This window comes from Chrysemys picta, chromosome 1 (assembly GCF_011386835.1).
Source record: "Chrysemys picta bellii isolate R12L10 chromosome 1, ASM1138683v2, whole genome shotgun sequence".
Taxonomy (NCBI): Eukaryota; Metazoa; Chordata; order Testudines; family Emydidae; genus Chrysemys; species Chrysemys picta.
Window position 1 is genome coordinate 191055445 of NC_088791.1, and position 20248 is coordinate 191075692.

The 20248-nt window shown below is 45.8% G+C and overlaps 1 protein-coding gene across 1 annotated transcript in view; it reads right to left on the reverse strand.

Annotated features, from left to right (window-relative positions):
* Positions 1–1113: 1113 nt before the first annotated feature.
* GART (phosphoribosylglycinamide formyltransferase, phosphoribosylglycinamide synthetase, phosphoribosylaminoimidazole synthetase) overlaps positions 1114–20248 on the reverse strand; it is a 53053-nt gene continuing 33918 nt past the window's right edge. Inside the window, exons 15-22 of the mRNA XM_008165260.4 lie at positions 18946–19197; positions 18439–18591; positions 15159–15362; positions 14556–14687; positions 13777–13907; positions 7636–7777; positions 3993–4108; positions 1114–2365 (exon numbers count right to left, since the gene is read on the reverse strand). Of these exons, the coding sequence (XP_008163482.2) occupies positions 2168–2365; positions 3993–4108; positions 7636–7777; positions 13777–13907; positions 14556–14687; positions 15159–15362; positions 18439–18591; positions 18946–19197 (1328 nt within the window). The 3' untranslated portion in view covers positions 1114–2167. The remainder of the gene's footprint in view (positions 2366–3992; positions 4109–7635; positions 7778–13776; positions 13908–14555; positions 14688–15158; positions 15363–18438; positions 18592–18945; positions 19198–20248) is intronic.

The following is a 20248-nucleotide window of genomic DNA, read 5'->3' on the forward strand; positions in this document are numbered from 1 at the left end:
AGATGATTTGAAAAGGCTTGTTTGGTGATGCTGTTTCAGATTGTATTTCCACTAACCCCACCTGCCAGGCCCCTGGGAGATAGTTAAAACTGTATAAATTCAAAGTAGGGTTTTGTGGAAAATCCCCAAAGCTGGCATCACTAGATAGATGTAAAAAAGTCACCACAGCTTTTTTTCTTTTCTCCTTGTACATCTAGAAGGTTGGAGAGTTGAGATGAGGTTTCCACCTGCCTCTTAAATTTAGTGGGCTGACCCAACTCTTTCACTAGAAACCTTGTTTCCTCCCCCTTCCCTTTCCCAGCTACAACTTTTTCAACCCTGTAACACCTGTCTTGTTCAGGTTTAACTTTTTTGGTAATTCTTGAGACCGAAAAGAATTGTCTTGTCCTTGTAATCTTTTAAACCCCGATACAGGCCTCCGTCCCTTGATTAAGGCTTCATCCCCTATGAATATTTCATCAGTAAACATCTGTTGATAACCTTTTTCAATCCTTCTGGCTTTATATAGCCTCATGTGGCCTGTTTCTGAAAGGGGACCCAGACTGCTTTATTTTAAAAACTGTCTCCACAGTGCCTGCATTTGCATGATTTATCAGTACTAGCCCTGGTGAGGTTATTCTGCGAATGCTTTGGCTGTAATGCTTTATAAGCTCCAGTAACATCACTATATAGAGAAGTGATGTGGGCTGTAAATATCCTCCCTCTTAAAGTTCTGTTAAATCATTCTGCCATCCCCATTATTACTAACCAAAGGATCAGTCATATGCTGCTTTCACAAATTGTTTATAAGTTCTTTCCCTGGCTCAGGTGGTGGTTTTTGGAGAACGTGCCCATCATCATCAATAGTTTGAAAGGTCTTTAGAAATTTTACCACTTGTCTTGCTTTTTAAGCCTAAGGCCTAGGCATATTTAGGCAGAATGTCCATCAACCTTAAGATGGAGTTAAAACCACTGTCATTGGGAGACTTGCTGCATATCCACCTGCTCTGCCTACCATTGTGTATCTACATCTGAAACAATAGTGTGTTCCCTTCTAAAAACAGAATTTTTAAAAATAATTTCCGCCCTTAATGAAAGCAAAAGAATCTAAGGAAAATATTTAAATGATGTCCATTTAACATTGGTTTTTCTCAACTTTATTAGAATTGGATTTGAAATGACTGAGCACTTGAAATTGTTCTAACGCAGAAAGAATGTCAATACACAGGCTGGCAACCAACATTTGGTGTCACTTAGTGTATTAGTGACAGGAAGTTTCTGGCTTTTGTTTCGTTTTAAAACTATGCAGGAGTAACTGAAGGAAGGTGCCTCTAGCTTGTGGGAAAAACGGATTTGAGTAAACTGTATAGTGACTAACGTTTGCAGCTGCTAAAAACATTAAAAGAAAATGAGGGGCTTGTACAGAGATAAGAGTTCAGCCATAATAAAAACACTCAAATATGCTTCTGAGAATCACAAAAGATTTTGGAGGGGAAGAGGGGTAGGTAGAGAATTAAAAAAAAAAAATATTATTCTAGCTTAAACAGATGCTCCCAGAATTCCTGAATTTAGCTATGACAGGATTGGTAAAGAATTTCACATAGGATTATGAAAACGGAAAGCATCTCATTTCCAATTCTACACTGAAAAAACCCACCTCTGACTCTAAACTTGCTTAACCTCTAGTGGACTCTAGGTATGAAAAGAGGTCCCTAAAGCCAGACTCACCCACAGGTAAGTGTTCATCAGGAGTTTCATTCTGTAAGGCGTCTGCTGGATCACAGGTTCCACCTCTGGAGTTACTTGATATCGTGAGTCCAGACCATGAAAAACAATTTGCAGGAGCAAAATCCACTTCACCATTTTCTTTAAAGAAAGATTTTGTTATGAGGGCCACTTCCTTCCTTCTGGCTGCAGCCAGAGCAATGTTGATCAGTTACCACCACGGTATTCTAAAAAAAATTTTTAAATCCCCCTCCCTTCCCATTTTTGGCTTTCTCTGCTTTTACTTTGGAGCAGTAGCACTAGAGAGAATTTGGAGATCCTGGTGGAATGTCATGGGAAATATTACACTAAAATACACTCTATGAACAGAATAAAAGTAACTGTACGGTTGCTAAGTTCTGCCCTCTGGATTATTTTTGTTAGAACTTTAGTACTGTTGTTCCATCACTACAGCCAAGAGTCTTCAAGTCCGCTGTTCTAAATTCCAGAAGATCTTGCCACTTTCGCCTAGGCAGACTGCCTTACTGGCCACCAGTTGCAAGGCAGCAGGGAAGGCTCTGTGCTCTGCTTCTTTTACTCTTTCTGACAAGGTCTCCTCTGTGTCTCCAATCTTCACGGGAACTGCCTCTTGAAAAATTATAGCTCCAGCATCGACTTCCTCCTGAAAAAAGAAAATCCAGAATACTGTAAACTGAAAGAGGGGGAAGAGAAGATGCACAAAAGTAGGACAGTTATTTGCTTTGGTTACCTTAGGTACCACTTATACATATTTCTTGTGATATGTGAGGAGTGCAGAAAATACACCTTGGCCTGCAGGGAATTTCTGTGAGGTTGAGGAATAGTGTCCCATGAGAAAGCAGTGAAAGCCACAGCACTTCAGCCATATAAAACTGGACTAGACAAAATGCAAGTATATTTACAACAGAGAATTATCTTGCATTGACAAGGAGATGGTGAGCCCAAAGATCTTTCCACCTCTAAAATACTATTTCCCACGTGATCAGTAATGTTCCCTGCTGTCTATGAATTCTCTTCATTTGTGGAAATGCCACAATGACATACTATGGAAGGACAGAACCACATTCGTGTCTGGAAGAACCGAACTTGCCTCCTCACATGCCACCTCACATGCCACAGTTCTGGCAAGAGTAAGAAAATGGATTTCTTAAGCAGCTATTGGAGTTGGAGGATGATTTCAAGCTTTTAATAAGGGAGCTGCGTCCCGCTACTTTCAATCCTGATAAGTAAATGAGGAAGAAAAAAAATCTTGCTTCTAAACTAATTTAATTGTGCACATGCGTTCTCCATAAACGGTGAGAAGCCAAGGCTCAGCAACCCTATGGAGTTCATAACACATGTCTAAAATACCAGGGAGGGAGAGGTTAACTTGTAAATAAATCTTTCAGTTAATTGTCCAGAGAGAACTGAAAGTCATTTTAACAGGGGTCCAGCTGAGCAATGTTTTCTGTGGAAGCCAATTCCTCCAAAAGCCATAGACTCTCCCTAGCATCATGCAGGCCTACCACGGCTAGTTGAATGATTCAAAATTTTTGACAAAATTGGTGTCAAAACAGAAATATCAGCACCAGGAAATTAGGTGTCCAGGTCTTCTGAATTTCTTAGGCCCAGCTCTTGACCTCCCATAAGACTGTTGCTTATCCTGCTCAAAGCAGGTCTTGACAACATGGTGGCAATATTGCCAACTCCAAGTGTTAAAAGAAGAAAAAAAAATGACTTTTACAAAATTAATACAGTTAGGGTTCTTTTCTTTGCCTGCTGGGGTGTGGGCCTTTAGGTTACAGTCACTCCATAGTTTCAAGCTTTTCTCTGCAGGCATGAGAGCTGGAACAAATTTTTTAACAAAAGCTGAGATTCTCAGGCCTTCCTTGATTCCAGCAACTGGAGCTCTAAGAACACTAAACAGGCTGATGATAAAAACACAGGACTTGGAAACACGGTAGTGGGTAAAGATGCTGCTGATCACCAAGGCCTTGCTTGTGCTAGCGCTCCCATTGATATGACAACTGGTGGAGCAGCACTACTGTTACCAATGGTAGGAAGCTGCACAGAAAAAAAGCAAGTGTAGCTAAAGCCTGAATTCTAGTATAGTGTTCATTTCCAATTCCCCCACTGCACAACAGTGTAAAGAATTCCTCACTGTACATCTAACCATTTCTACAAATGAAGAGGAAAAGACAGATCGTTTTGACACAGGTATTATTCCAACCAAGATTATTCACTGCACATTTTTCAAAGCTGCTCATTTCTGTTAGAAATGGCATACTTACAGCTACAAAATGCACAGTACAGCCACTGATTCGGACTCCAGCTTGTAATACCAATTTATGGGCATTTGCTCCTTTAAAAGAAGGTAGTAAAGATGGATGAATATTCAGTATTTTTCCTAGAAAAGAATAAATGAAATCATCATTATCTCTTAGCTCTCAGCCCTCGTTTCACAAGTTTAAACATCAAGTAAATGCCTCATCGTTAACCAGAATGCAAAATGCTCATAATGCCATGACAAAGCAGTCCCAAACTCATCAGGAATCTATGTTCTACCCCATCTATTTCCAGCTGATTAGGGTTGGGAACAAGAAAACGCTTGTACATATATGGTACACTTCTCCCAAGAATCTCTGCCATGACTATCATTTGTTTATAGCTCCTTGTTCTTTGTGGTGGTGTTCATGGATTGTTTTTCATCTGACTACAGGCACACTCCTATTGCTCATAGTCCTTAAGTCACTAGCTAGCCTCACACTAGGACTGAACGCTAATCACATACATACTAGTGCTACAGCTAAGCCATCAGGTTGTCTCCTCTCCTCAAAAAGGTCTTTTTTTCCTCCTCTAAGTTGTTGTTTTGTCTGACAAACTGCACTGGAAATCCTGGGCCAGACTGAAGTCTATGGTGTGATGACATTTTACAGCAGCTGAGGATCTGATGCTCAATTCAGAACAAACAAAAATTCCTTTTCAGGTACCAGGAAGACAATAACACGTGCCTCACATTAGGGTATCTTGTACACAAATGTCACTCTATGCCTTATCTGTGTGAGTTGCGTGCCGTCAGTATTCACCAACAGCTTAATTGCAGTGCGGTGAGACACTTGGCTGACTAATGTTAGGGACAGCAGGGTCCAATTCTGGGGGGGGAGGGGGGGGGAAGAGCATGCACTGCAATGGGAAAAGTGGCACAAGGGAAGGCAGTCAATGCAAGATGAGGGCCATGTCCCATGGAGTCCTGTGCACAATTTGGATGCACACAACAGTAACCGCTCCAGACAATGACGACATTGGTAGCCTTATGGGGATAAGTATAGCATAAAAACCAACAGGTCTTCAACACTATCTCCAGCCTATTTCATTCAAATAAGGCTTTTCTTCGGCTTCAATATGCCAGGTCATCTTCTAGCGATTGTTTTGTCCTTGGGCAAAAATGTACTGAGGACAATACTGCGCCTGTGACACTTCAGTTGAGTTGGAGTTTCTTGTTACAGTATCCCCAGGAGCTGCAGTATGGGGGCTGTTCTTCATGCATCCTTTCTGCAAAGATTCACCTTCAATATTGCAGGGCCAGAGAGGAACCCTGTCATGACCAGGACATGGGGAGTCTGACCTAGTGGTCAGAGCAGGAGTTGGCCCAGTTCAGATACCAGGAGGTCAGAGTCTGAGACAGGCCAGAGGGTAAACTGGGTGTCAGGGGATAGGCAGGGGCAGGTTACCAGGAGATAACTGATAAAAGTCCTGAAAGCTTTTGCCTCTCTGTCCTATTACTGCTACTTAAATATCACAAAACACGCATGGGAAGAGGAGGATTGAAACTACTTGTGCAAAAGGTTGTGAAGCTCTCTGGTTTGTCAGGGACTTCAGGTCTTGAACCTTGCTCCACAGGATTTTTAAGATCTACGCAGGCCGGACCTGCCACCCAGTGACCTGCTATCAGCTGCTAGTACAGAAGCAGAACTGTAGCAGAGGACTGCTTGGGCCCCAGTCTCTAACCCAAGCACAGGAATGGGGAGTTGTCCATGCAACTGGGTTCTCCCTGTTCCAGACTGTTTCTACTGATTCAGGAAGCAAGCAATAGGAGCAGGTATTGCAGGGGAAACTGAGTGCACCATTTACTTGTGTAAGAATTTCAATATCGGATTTCTCTTATCCTCTCCTTTACAGAAGCAGGTTACACACAATGTCTCCATCAGAAGGAAGTGGAAAGAATGCAATGCAAATGCAATGCAATGCAAATGATAAAGGGAAGGGAAAGATACTGGCTCCCTTCACCCTTCTTGTTTATTTCTCTAGAGGAAAGTAATCTGGTCTCCTCGCAATTTGGGATTAATGTGGCCCCCTCCTCCATAATAGCAGGGTTTAAAAGGGTGTGGCAGGGGGATTAGGAACCAATTTTGCTTTCTCATAGCAGGCTGAAGAGCTCCCTAATCACCAGCCCCTAAGGCTGACGCAAGGGGTGACCTTTCACTGTGTTAACAAGGTTCGATGTTTGGTGCGATGGCTCGTTTCTGGATGCCCTAAAAGGTCCCCTGGACTGATTCTTGTTCATATGATCTGGGTCACTCCAATTGCTTTGTTTGGGGTTAGGAAGGAATTTCCCTCCCTGGCCCCACAAAGCCATTAGCTGAGGTGGTGGAGGGTTGTTTTTTTTCTTTGTCTTCCCTCCCTTTTTTCTGTAGCAACTAAAGCTAAAGGTGAAAGCTATGCACCTGAGAGCGGTGGGAGCATGTAGGATAAAGACAGCCTGATGGGAACTTCAGCTTAAGAGCAGCAGGGGGGTAGGTGACCTATTTGAGAGGTTCATTTTTATAACATAAAAAGGCGACATATAACCTAGGACTATTTTGGGGGCAATCCCATCATAGTAGAGATCACTTGTAGTGACCTCCTATCCTGAAACTTGGGCATGGGTTTGGAAACAGGGAAGGCTAAGGAAACTGATCTATAGTACAGAGCCAGGGAAGACATTACTACCTTGTGCAGAGATTGTATAAGGCATCCCATGAATAAGCACGTTTCCCCCCCACTATTGGCTTGGTTCGGGATTTCTGACCATATCACGTTAAAATCCTAGGCACACGATGGGTACTCTGAGGCCTTACACTTATTTAGGACCAGATGGAGTACTAAATGACATTGCCACTTGAACTATTTCTATAAATGCTACAGCCTCAGCCTTTGAACAAACTATCAGCATGTCATGGCTTATTCCTGCATCATCCCAATTTTCATCACCAATGATGGGATCAGCAACTGGATGGCTGGCTAATGATATGCAACTGGTGTGTCACTCAATTGCTTTAAGTTTCTAACTCCCCGTGCAACCAAAGAAGGTGCTTTAGTTGCAGTTTTGGGGAGAGGGAAGGTTTCTGTTCCAACCACAGGCACCGGGTATCATAGGCTGTGCCTCCCCAAACTGCCTGGTATGGCCCCGCCCACGCTCCACCCCCAGACTCCCTCTGCAGTTCCCGGCGCTCAGGGCTGGCCGGCGTGCCTCCCGCAGGGACTCAGGGCAGTTGGCGCTGGGCCTGCGCTGCCAGCCCAGCGCTCAGACTGCACTGCCCAGTGCACTAGTGCTGGGGGCACTGCGGCCGTGCTACCCAGCCGCCCGGTGCAGGGGAGGGGGAGGCAAAAGGGGAGGGAGAGGGGCAGGGCATCTGGCACAATGGGCGGGGCCAGGGGCTATCCTCCCCCAATGGCTGGGACACTGGCCGCCCATGGTTCCAACCTTCAGCAGTTTTGTACTTTCTTAAAAAAATCTAGAATATAGTTGATAAAAAGGCATTACTATTTAAAGTGGTCAATCATCTATGTACACTGGCTTGTTTTCTCTATATAATGTTTGCCAGACTAAATACAGTGCTTAACTGCAAAATGTCGTAATATATATTTCTAAACAAGACAAAATAGTGTATTTACCGTCCCACTTTTTGACAAAGGGACCAGACAAAATCCGCATAAATCCTGCAAGACAGATCAGTTCAACTGAGAATTCTTCAAGGACTTTATCAACCGCATTATCAAATTCTGTGCGACTTCCATACAATTTATGGTCAATTACCTACAATAGCCAAAAAAAGGAGAAACACAGACATGAATGTGGGATTAATTGACTCTCTCATATAACAAGAACGCGCTGGAACACTGTGCTGTAATCAAACAAAAATCTAAAACTCCAGATATGACCAAAGAAGGGTGTCCAGATACTACAAAGATAGGCACTTCAGAAATGCATGTAAGTAATAGTAGATCAAATCCTGTAGTTTTCAACTTAGACTATATTCCGCTAAACTCATGTTGAAAGCAATGGGAGTTATGCCTGCTTAAACTCAGTTTAAGGCTATAGGATTTGGACCATTAACAATTAATTATTAGTAATAACCTGAAAAATATAACAAGCACCCTAACTCTTAGACTGGCTTAACCAGCTTCAGTTGATATGAAGCCTTAAAACAATCTACAAGGTTTAAACCCATCCAAACCTTAGATCAGTGTAAATTGCAAACAAGATTCTCCCCTCCCCCCACCCATTTAAAAAACGTAACATAGGGCACCACAGAAGGCTGGACGGTTAATTATAGACATGTTAAGAAGGAACAGCTAGGTAAGGATGAGGATTGCTCCAGTTAAAGTTTTCTCTGCTAAGGACACCCATGCCATATTTAAATGTGAATAATTTTAAAATTAAACTACCAAAACTATTTTCTTAAAATATCCATAGCTTTAAAATAACAAGGCCAGTTAAATGCCAATGAAATGTATAAAAAACAATTGGGTTTAAAGTCAGCGTGTTAAGTTTGAAAAGTTTATGCTAAATTGGCCGTGCAGTTGTTCAGTGCATTGACAGTGTGGTTGAGTGGATAGGGCTGGACTGGCTTCTATTATTGGCTTTGCTATTGACCTTTGCTATTGTGTAACCTTTGGCAAGTCACTTCACCTCTGTGTGGCTCTGATTCCCTTCCCACTCTGTCTTGTCCACTTAGATTGTGAGCTCTTCAGGACAGACACTGTCTCTTAGGGTGGGATCCACAAAACACCTGCTGATCTCTGTAGGCCTCTAAACTCACTCGGCACTTACGTTTTTCAGGTAAAAAAGTTCCCTGGGTGTCTCAGGTTCTGGACAGGCGTACTACTGCCTCCGTCTAGGCATCCGGACACCTATCTCCTGCTTAAGACCCAGAGTGATTCACGAACCAGAAAAAGAGAAGCGATTGAACGCCTAAGTCACATGTGGGGTCCAATGCTGTAGGCAACCTCTGAGCATGCCTACTGGACCAAGTGTGGGTCAAAATCTGGCATGAGAAGGAAGCAGTGGTGGTGCCATGCACCTGATAACTTTTAGCTTAGTAGTTAGAGCACTTGCCCGGGATGTGGGAGACCCAGGTTCAATTCCCTCCTCTCAAAGGGGGGAAGAGAGAGAGAGGATTTGAATAGAGGACTCCCACTTCTCAAGAAAGTGCTGTAACCCCTGAGCTACAGGATGTTCTGTTGTGAGGCTCTCTCCACCTCTCCTGGTGAAGCTGTTCCATTGTAGATAAATAATTAAAGTGATTGGAACACAAGGACTGGACCCCAGATCTCCCTCCCTCCCTCTCCGGTGAATGTCCTAGTTCCTGGACTCCAGAATCATTCCCACCCTCAATCTGGCCCCACGACTGTTCTACTGTAGATAAATAGTCATTGGGCCAGAGAATGGGAGCATACGAGAATGATGCTCTAAGTCCAGTGGTTAGGGCACCCGTCAGGGAAGTCGGAGACTGACTCAGGGCCCAGTCCCCCTGCTCCAATCACTCTTGCATTGTTTATCCAATTGGGAACACCTCCACAGGAAAGGTAGAGAGCCCTGCATCAGAAGATCCCTTAGCTAAGTGGTTAGAATTCTCTTCTGAGAGATGGAAGTCCCCCCTTCAAATCCTCGCTCGCCCTTTGCCAGAGAGGTGGGGATTGAATGTAGGGCTCCCACATCCCAGGTAGAGTGTTCTAACGACTGGGCTATAAGGTGGACACCGCCACTTCCTTCCCCTCCCCCCATTTCACGGGGACTGAGTCAAGTGCCTAAGTCATTCCTGCAAGAAACCCTGTAGGCGCCTAAGGTACCTGACTCTACGTGGCTGGTTCTCATTTGTGGATCTCTAAGTAGACCTTGATGCCTCCCTGCAGCCTGGACTTAGGTGCCTGTCTCCAAGAGAAGGGAGGGGTTCAGCTCTTGTCAGCATCTCCCACTGGCTGGCTTAGGCAGCTCCCCACCTAACGTGCTGGCTTTTGCAGATTGTGTTCTGAGGTGCCTCTCTCTCCCCATGCATTGGATAGGGAGCCTCTGTGCCTAAAAGACAGTTACCCTTTCCATAACTCGTGTTCTTTGAGATGTGTTGCTCATGTCCATTCCATATTAGGAATGTGTGCTCGCCGCATGCACCAGTGCTGGAAGTTTTTCCCTCAGCAGTATCCCTAGGGGACCGGCTCTGGTGTCCTCTGGAGTGGCGCTCACATGGTGCATGGAATAAGGGGTGCCGCCAGCTCCCCGCACCCTCAGTTCCTTCTTGCCGGAAACTCTGACAGTGGGGAAGGCAAGCAGGTCATGGAATGGACATGAGCAACACATCTGAAATAACATCAGTTACGGAAAAGTTAACTGTCTTTTCTTCTTCAAGTGCTTGCTCATGTCCATTCCATATTAGGTGACTCCCAAGCAGTACCCCTGGAGGTGGACAGAAGTTCATGGATGTGTCGATTGCAACACAGCTTTGCCGAACCCAGCATCGTCCCTGGCCTGCTGAGTGATGGCATAATGAGCAGTAAACTTGTGAACAGAGGACCATGTTGCGGCTCTACAGATGTCTTGGATAGGGATGTGTGCCAGGAAGGCCGCCGAAAACACCTACGCTTTCATCGAGTGGGCTTTGACAATCTGCAGTTGCGGAACCCCCGCCAGGTCGTAACAGGTTCTTATGCACAAGGTAATCCAATTGGAAATCTTCTGCGAAGACACCGGGTGACCCTTCCTCCTATCCACTGTAGCGATGAAGAGTCGAGTCAATTTGTGGAAAGGCTTGGTACGTTCTAAGTAGAAAGCCAAGGCCCTCTGGACGTCCAGGGTGCGAAGACGCTTCTCTTCACTGGCCTTATGTGGTTTGGGACAGAACAGTGGGAGGAAGATGTCCTGGTTCATATGGAAGGTGGAGACCACCTTTGGCAGGAAGGTCAGGTGAGGCCGCAACTGAACCTTATCTTTGTAGAAGACTGTGTGTGGAGGTTCTGAGGTCAAGTCTTTAATTTCAGAGACCCATCTTGCCAACGTCTCCGCCACCAGGAATGCAACCTTCCACAACAGGTGGGAAAGGAAGCAGGAACCCAGTGGCTCAAAGGGTGGGCTGGTGAGCCTAGAGAGGACCAAGTTAAGATCCCACTGCGGGACAGGGGCCCGTACCTGTGGGAAGAGTCTCTCAAGTCCCCTCAGGAATCTGACCGTGATGTCTTGGGAAAACACCATCTGTCCTTGGACCAGTGGGTGAAAAGCAGAGATTGCCACGAGATACATTCTAATGGAAGGGGGGAGGGATAGCTCAGTGGTTTGAGCAGTGGCCTGCTAAACCCAGGGTTGTGAGTTCAATCCTTGAGGGGGGCCATTTAGGGAACTGGGGTAAAAATCTGTCTGGGGATTAATCTTCCTTTGAGCAGCGGGTTGGACTAGATGACCTCCTGAGGTCCCTTCCAACCCTGACATTCTATGATTCTAAGGAAGAGCGTGCCAGGCCTTGGTTCCTCAAACGGAGCAGGTAGTCCAGGACAGCCTGTATGGAGGAATATGAGGGAGAGATGCCCTGTTCAGACGCCCAGCAGGAAAACCTAGTCCACTCGGCCAGGTAAGTCAGTCTAGTTGAGGGCTTCTTATTTCCCAGGAGGACCCGTTGGACTTCTTCCGAACAGGTCCGTTCCTCCAGGTTCAGCCATGCAGCATACACGCTGAGAGGTGGAGGGACACAAGGTGGGGGCGTAGGAGTCAACCGTGGTCCTCTGACTGCAGGTCCAGTCAGTTGGGCAGGGGCCAGGGAGGGGCCGCTGACAGGCTCATGAGCATGCCGAACCAGTGCTGACGAGGCCACATCAGGGCGATCATGACGGACTGGGCAGAGGGTGGAGGCGGGTGGCTCACAGTCTTTTTCGGTTTCTTGACCAGAGCCGTGGAGGGAGACCAGTGCCGGCTCGTGTACGGCACTGGGGGAACACTGTGCACGGAGGCCACAGTGCTTGGTGCGGAGTCAGACCCCACTGCTCTGGTGCCGGAGTGAGTGCTGATTCCATTAGGAGTGCTCTTAAAATGGATATCGCGCTCCTTCGTCCTAGATTTGAAGGACTTGCAGATACGGCACTTGTCACTTATGTGCCCTTCGCCTAAGCACCGTAGGCAGCTGGTATGTGGATCGCTGATGGGCATAGACCGTTTACAGCAATCGCAGGGCTTAAAGCCTGGGGACCGGGGCATGCCCCGACCCCTGGCTGGGTCCCATCCGGGACTAACGAAGAGTTGGAGAACTACTACTAAGGGTAACTAAGAAAACTAGTAACTATATACAGCTATTTTACGGGATTTGGAAGTTCGCAAGAACAGAGAACGAAACAACGCTAGCCAAAGCAGCAGACATTCCAGCACCATCACCAGCGGTAAGAAGGAACTGAGGGTGGGGGGAGCCGGTGGCGCCCCTTATACCGCACGCCATGCGGGCGCCACTGCAGAGGGCGCCAGAGCCGGTCCCCTACGGATACTGCTGAGGGAAAAACTTCCTGCACCGGTGCATGTGGTGAGCACACACACCTAATATGGAATGGATACGAGAAAGCACTCAAAGAACTCAGGGTATGTCTACACTTACTGGGGATCGATGCGAAAGATCCACCAGGGGTCGATTTAGCGGGTCTAGTAAAGACCCACTAAATCAACCACAGATCGCTCTCCCCTTGACTCCAGTACTTCACCAGAACGAGAAGCGTAAGGTAAGTTGATGGGAGAGTTTCTCCTGTCAACCCAGTGTGGTGTAGACACCGCAGTAAGTTGGCCTAAGCTATGTCAACTCCAGCTATGTTATTCACATAGCTGGAGTTGCGTAACTTAGGTTGACTTAACCCTGGAGTGTAGCCCTGCCCTCAGGTTTTGGGGAGCGCAGTGTTGTTGCGGTGATTTTCTAGGTGCCTAAGAGTTAGGTGCTGTGACACTGAGCTTCGCAATGCCTCACTCCCTTTGTGGTTCTCACCCTTACTATATATTTGTGCGGCATTAGCACAATAGGGTCCTGATCATAGCTGTAGCCCTTACTGTGGGGGGAGGGGGGAAGATACCTCCTCATCCACCTTGTCTCTCTAATATCACGCAAATAGTAATAATAATAATTTGTTTAAGCATCAGATCCTGCTCTAGTTGAAATCAATGGCAGAACTCACATTGGGCCGATTCTCCATTGTTTATAATTGATAAATATTTTTGCAAACCAAACAAATACACTAACCCTGAACAAGGACTCTCTCCATGCTATTTTTAAACTGCAGCCATGTTGGCTGTAGCATTGTCTGAAATGTACATATTTTCTCACCACAGCTGAACTTATTAAAGTTTGAACAAAAGCCTTTCATTTTGTTATTAATAAAAATAATCACCTTTTGGGAGACCCCAAGCAAGAAAAATATTAGCTCCGGAAGTGAAAGGTAGGTAGGTTGTTGGTGGTGGTGGTTTGGGAATGGGGGGGGGGGGGGGGGGGGTAATTTTAAGTGTTTTGCAACATTAACAATGGCCGGGGTTTCTAGGCACACCCAATAACAAATCCCAGTAACTTCTCTAAGATGGAAATAAAAGACATACTATTATCTCCATCCTACTGATGGGAGACAGAGAGAAGTTAAGTGACTTTTCCAAGGGCACAGTCAGTGGCATAGAAGAATTCTGGAGTTTCTGGCTCCCAGTCCTGTGCTCCAGCTCCACCTTTCCCCTATAAATATTATTAATCCTTGGCTAGATTTCCACAGCAGTGAGTTAGTAAAATCTAATTCAAAAGGTGAAACATTGCTTACTTTTGTAGGAATACCAGCTCTTTCAGCTCTTCTTAACCCTTCCACACCTGACTTGTTAGAAATGACGAGGACTATCTGTGCGTAGCTGGTTGGCTTTTTTGTGCTGGTTATTAGGGCTTCAAGATTTGTGCCTAAAAATGAAAAAGAAGAAATGAAGACCAAGCATTTCTTGGAGGGTAAATATACTGAACATTCCGAGATGGCTTTTAAAAACAGTAACATAGGAGGAGTCTGAGCCAATGGCCCCTGAAGTCAATGGGTGTCTTTCCACTGACCTTAGTGAGCACTGGCTTGGACCCCTGGCATGTGTGAGAACATGAAACGGTTTAATAAGTTATGCATTTGTAAAACCTACTTTCCATTGCATGAACTATGCTGCATGTGTTACTTTTGGGGCTGCCTATATGTCTATAAAACACAGAAGGAAAGTTTGGTGTGTTTGAAAATACAATGCTGCATTCCTCTGATCAGCTGGTTGATCGCTTGAAGGCGGTATAGAGGTGTGTGGGCAAAAGCTACATATGTAGGTGTATCTCAAACATTTTGCAGACGTGTGTAATGATCAGAGTATCTCCAATTCAAAATGGCCTAGGGCAAAAATCTGTTCTGCCTGCCCCGAGGAGCTGCCCCCTGATGTTGAACTCTAGGCACCTGACCGAAAGCTCACTGAAGTCCATGGGAACACTTCCACCAACTTGAAGCAGTTTTGGTTCAGGGCCTAAGTTTCTTTGTCCAACAGCCTGTGTTGCACTTTGTAGTGAAGAATGCAAAAGCCTCACCTGTTCCAGAGATGAGAACAGCCACCTTCACTTTGCTTGTTTGGATTTTGCCTTGGATATGGTTGTGCAAAAACTGTAACCTATTTGCTTGTAAGGCTTGAAGCAGATTATTGATTTCAACATGGGCAGATTCTTAATGGAGAAGAAAAAAAAAAAAGTGTTACATACATATATGGAGATATACCTATCTCATAAAACTGGAAGGGACCCTGAAAGGTCATTAAGTCCAGCCCCCTGCCTTCACTAGCAGGACCAAGTCCTGATTTTGCCCCAGATCCCTTAGTAGCCCCCTCAAGGATTGAATTCACAACCCTGGGTTTAGCAGGCCAATGCTCAAACCACCGAGCTATTCCCCCCGTAAACAAACGGAGAAATACAGAGAACATAAAAGGACTTAAGCACCTCTGAGAATTAGACCAGTTTCTCACCACTTCAAGACTAACAAACTCTCCTAAGCAGGACTATCATTTTAACACACCTATAAAGCAAATGCGACAGAGTATCTATGGACTAGATCCTCAGCTAACATCAGTGGAGCTTCACTGATTTACATCTGCTGGGGATCTGGTCCTATATTCCTCTAGGTAAATGAGAACCCAGTACCTGTGTGTCGGGAGATGACTTTCCCAATCAGCCAGGCTTCCTCATGTCTCTGTACGTCTTTCAGAACCTGCTGAGCCAGTGCCTTCTCTACCACCAAGATTGCACCAATCCCGCAATTAAATGTTCGGGCCATCTCCTCTTCTGAGAGATTTCCCTCTTTTTGAAGCCAAGAGAAGATTTCAGGTATCCGCCAACTGTGAGCATCTGAAAATGATTGAGGCTGTAAATTGCTTGTTGAAATACAAAACAAGTGTTGAATAGAAATGATTGTCTTGACACAAATACTCAAGTTCCTAGAATATCAAGAGCCAGAATTTCTGGACGTGAATTACAAATGCAAAAATGATTAGACCTGGGGCAGTCTTAGGCTCAGTGATCTTTGCTGCAATGCAGAAGAACTGGATTTAATTCCCAGTCCCTGTCTCTTACTGCCTCAGTCAGCAGGGTCTGGAGTGTTGGAAAATGTGGTTCAGCCCATGGAATGTAGGAAATGAATTACTCAACTGTGACCCATTGGCTAATAATTAGGAAGAGGCTCTGAGGATACTTCAGAAGGTGCTCTTATTAGTCATCCTCTCCTGGGAAGATGACAGCTGCAATGGTAGAGAGGGTATAAAATGAGGGAGGCACCACCAGATTCCAAGAGACAAGACCCCTTTCCCCCATGGCAAGAACTGATTGGCCCGCAGCAGCAGCATTGCTGAACAAGTCTGATGGAGTTAAAAAGGAAGTAGATTTCTTTTTGCCATATTATATTTTAAATGTTATGTTCTGGTTTTCATACATACTCAACAGATTTTAGCATATAGAAGACGCGAACTATAAAAATAAAACACAGATCTGATGAGCTCAGTCTGTGGAAGGAAGCACAATTTATTATTTGGAACAGAGAACTGGGAGTCATGAGTTCTGTTTTATTCTGCACCTGGCACCAACACTATGTGATCCTGAACAAGTCACTTAACTTTGCTGTGCCAACAGTTGCTTGCTTGTAAAATGGGAATAATAATATCCCACTACGTTATTATGAGGATTAATTAATGTAGGTAAAATGGTTTGAGATTTCAGAAAGGCAGTATCCAAGTGCAAAGTATCATGATTATGATGTTATGCACACATTCCTCCTAACATGTGAGCTACTAATTACACTCTATTGCACAACAAAGATCTCTCAAACAAGTTAGATTGAGCTGAGCTTGTGTGATGTTACAAAACAGTAGCGACTCTCTTTTGGTTGTTTTTAAACCACCTGGTTCCTTAAACAAACAAACCCAACCCAAAACATTATGAGTTCAAGGGAGTAGAGATTGCAATCTTAAGGCTACAAGGTAGGGTGACCATATTTCCCTATGGTGAATACGGGACACCTGGTAAAATTATTTGTATTCAAACAAGTTCAGCGACAATCAGAACGATTCAGTACAAACATTCAAATTAACATCAAGTCGACCGAGCCCCTGTTAAAAAGAAATACTGCATAGTTGGATTCTTTTTATTTACCTTTTTATCTTTAAAGCTGAAGGGTTCACACGGGGAAAGGTGACACACACACACACACACTCTCTCTCTCTCTCTCTCTCTCACTCACTCTGAGGTGGGGGAAACCGACCCTTCCCTCCCTGCCCTGCGCTCTCCGCCCTCCATGTCTGGCTGGGTCTCCAGCACAGACCTGCCTCTCCTGGCGCTGCATCTTCCTGAGGCAACACATGAGCGGGGGGGAGGGAGGGGAAGATGGGACGGATGGACGCAGGGTCACATGAACCCCTCCCCAGATTTCTGCCAGGGTTCACACCAGAACATGGCCAGCAGCAGCCTTTCGGCACTGTGCGGGAGGGAAGGGAGCTACTTCCAGACGCGGGGGGGGAGGAGGGGAGGGAGAAGAGAAGGGATGACCTGGCCCATGTCTTTCCCTGGCCTCCCCGTGTGGCTGGAAGCAGCTTGTTCCTTCCTGCCCAAATAGTGACGAAAGGCAGCTAATATTCCAGGCTGTTGCTGGCCACCGACATACCCCAGCCACCTCCTGTCCCCCAGCTACAGCATGGGCAGGAAGGGGTTAAGCCCTAAGGATGCACTGTGCACTAGGGCCCAGGGAACCTGACTGCAGAGGCTTCAGCGAACCTGGCCAGAGAGGTGGCTCAGCAGGGGAGGGTGCCTAGGGGATGGAACAACCCTGCGCTCCCTGGGGGTAGGACTCAGGGCGGGGGGCAGGGTGACTGAAGAGGGTGCTTAGTCCCTGCCCCAGGGGTTGCTATGGAGCCTGCAGGGTCGGGGCACAAACAGGCTGAAAATCGCTCCCCCCCTGCCACTCCAGAACTTAGCTGAGGGGCGGAGCGGCTTCCCTGTGCCAGCGCTGTGCAGGGCTTTGGCACACGCAGGGCTCGGCTCCTTCTAGCCACCGCCCTGGGCTGGAGGGTCTTGGGCTTTCCTGGGGTGCCGGCCCAGCCAGAGGCAGTGGGGGAAGGAAGGAGGCTGCTGGCCAGGTTGTTGGTGAGCTCAGTGCTCCAACCAGGGGCTGGTTCTCCGCCCAGTGCTGGGAGTGGGACACGCTCCGCTGGGGGGGATATGAAGGAGAAACGAGCTGGGGAAAGAGGGGACAAAGGGGAAAAACAGCGAGAGGGGGAGCACATCAAGGGCCAATGAGTCAGCAGCAAAGGTGACACGTAATCAGCCACCGCCTTGCGCTTGCCTGCATGCACCAGCCACCGCAGCTCGGAGCGTGCAGCCAGGAAACTGGATGGCGGGGTGGGGTCCTGCTGGCGGAGAGCCGGCGGGTTGCGCTGACAGACCAGCTGTGGGAGCAGCTGACCCCGTGCACTGCATCTTCACCCCGCCACCAGCCTTGCATACCTAGCCCCATTGTCAGCCACTGAACACCCCCCCACCCCCGTCGGTGGGCAGGCGGTTGGTGAGCAGGGATCCAGCCAAAAGCAGGACCCACCAGTACTGGGGGAGGTGGGGGGGGGGGGGAAGAACAGAAAATATGGGACAATTTGCCCATTTTTAAGAAAAAGTCAGGACATCTACAGGCGGGCTTAAATATGGGACAGTCCCTTTAAAAACAGGACATCTGGTCACCCTACTACAAGGTACTCTGTAGGTATTCTGAGTGAAAGGGGAAATTCAATAAAGATCTAGTAAAAAAATAAACTGTGTTCTAGACATGCAAATGTGAGACTCAAGAAAAAGTGTCATTTTACCTTATACCACATTGATGGGCTTTTCAGGTCCATGCCCACAACTGCACATTTTTTTTAATACGATGCCCATTTTGCTTCCTTACCTAAAACTACACCAAATGATTCTGGGAGAACTCGGGGGATATTTTCCAACAGACCTCCTCCAGTGATGTGGGCGTAGGCCTTAACACGCCCTGAACGAAGGACAGGCAACAGAGTTTTACTGTAGATTTTAGTTGGGGTTAACAATAGTTCCCCTGTGAATGTAAAATGAAAAAGACTGATTACAACATAGAAATAAACGTCAATCAAATTAAATCAAGGAAGCCTAAAAATATTCATTTACCAGACATTGAAAAGCAACGACTATATGACAAAGTAAATTGAAGTGGAAAGAGAAAAATGCTTTGCTCTAACTCCTGTAGTATACACCAGTGTGATTACCCATCTGCCCCTCAGCTTAATTTGTTTCAGTGTATTTAATTTGAAAAAAGGGAAAGAAGAATATAGTCAAGTAATAGTGGAATCATAAAAAAAAAGCTATGTTGGGAAAACAATCATGACATTTCGTTACACTGCAGGAGAAGAGGTATATGTATTAGTGATGGTACCTAACGTCTGGTCACCAGAGCCACCATCTGATGGAGAAGTGAAATCTAAAGACGACTTTTCTACAATCTTCCTTACAAGGCTAAACCCATTGCTGTGAACCCCAGAGGAAGCTATTCCAATGACAACATCCCCATCAGCAACTCTCTCCAGTTGGGGGAGCATCTGTCCTTGTTCCACGGCACCAACTGCAAAGCCAGCGAGGTCATACTCCCCAGGCAGATACATGCCAGGCATTTCAGCAGTCTCTCCTCCTGCAGGGAACAAGGAAAGAGAAAGAATGGGGTGAAAGACATTGGGATCAATATACATATGATTTTTATGTTTCCAACCGGATGCAAAGGAATGCAGCGGTGTAAATAGGCTACATGAAAAAAAATAATTAGCAGCAGCATTTGTCACATGGCTGAAGCTCCTGTCATTGGAACTGATGACAAGCAAATTGGAATGTTGTCAAGAAATCCTAATTTCTGATGGCCAGGGTTAAAATTACTATATACCTACATTTGTTTATACAGATTTTTTTCATAGGGTTTGTTATCTCAGTGCTAATATGGCTTCCATCACAGGAGTGATGCACAGAGCACAGAGACCACCTCCTGAGCATGCAACCTTAGTGAAAACTAAATCTATTCATTTATATCGCAAAATATAATGCTCAGATTAGCACTCTGGAGAATAACAGACAGGTTTAATTCCCCTCTGGGGTGTTCCTACGCTACACAAGGAAATGTATCCAAGGACACTGAATGCATTAAATAATTGATTGCTTCCCTTGTCTCCACAATGGTTTAGCGTATCCAGACAGCAACGTTGTTTGGCAGAACCATGCTGGCACATCCACACACAGAATGCTTTACTAACCTGGTTGTACCAGTACACTCTGAAGTGTCTATCCCACAGTGCCAGGACTGCTGATGGGAGCAGGGGGTTTTCAGTAATTTCTAAACACGTGGCACTGCATTGTGGGATGATGTTAGTAAGGCTAGTTGAATCAGTGCAGCTGCAATACTTATGGCTTCCTGTCCACACTGGAGAGAAACCCTTGTTGATTGCATCATTTCAGCCATATCTGAGCTAAAGGCCTTCTCCTAGGTGTTGCGACCATTTTGTACAATTAAGTCTTGCAAAATGCATGGGACAGCTGCAGTGTGTGGATGCAAAGGGTTGTACAGCTGTTATAGTTTGTTGTAACTACTTTTTTTGCCTAGTGTTGACAAGATCTGATGTATTTAAAAGTAGCTCTCTCATGTAACAAAATGTCTGGAAAAATTAGTGATTTTAACAGGTCTGAAACAGGGACAG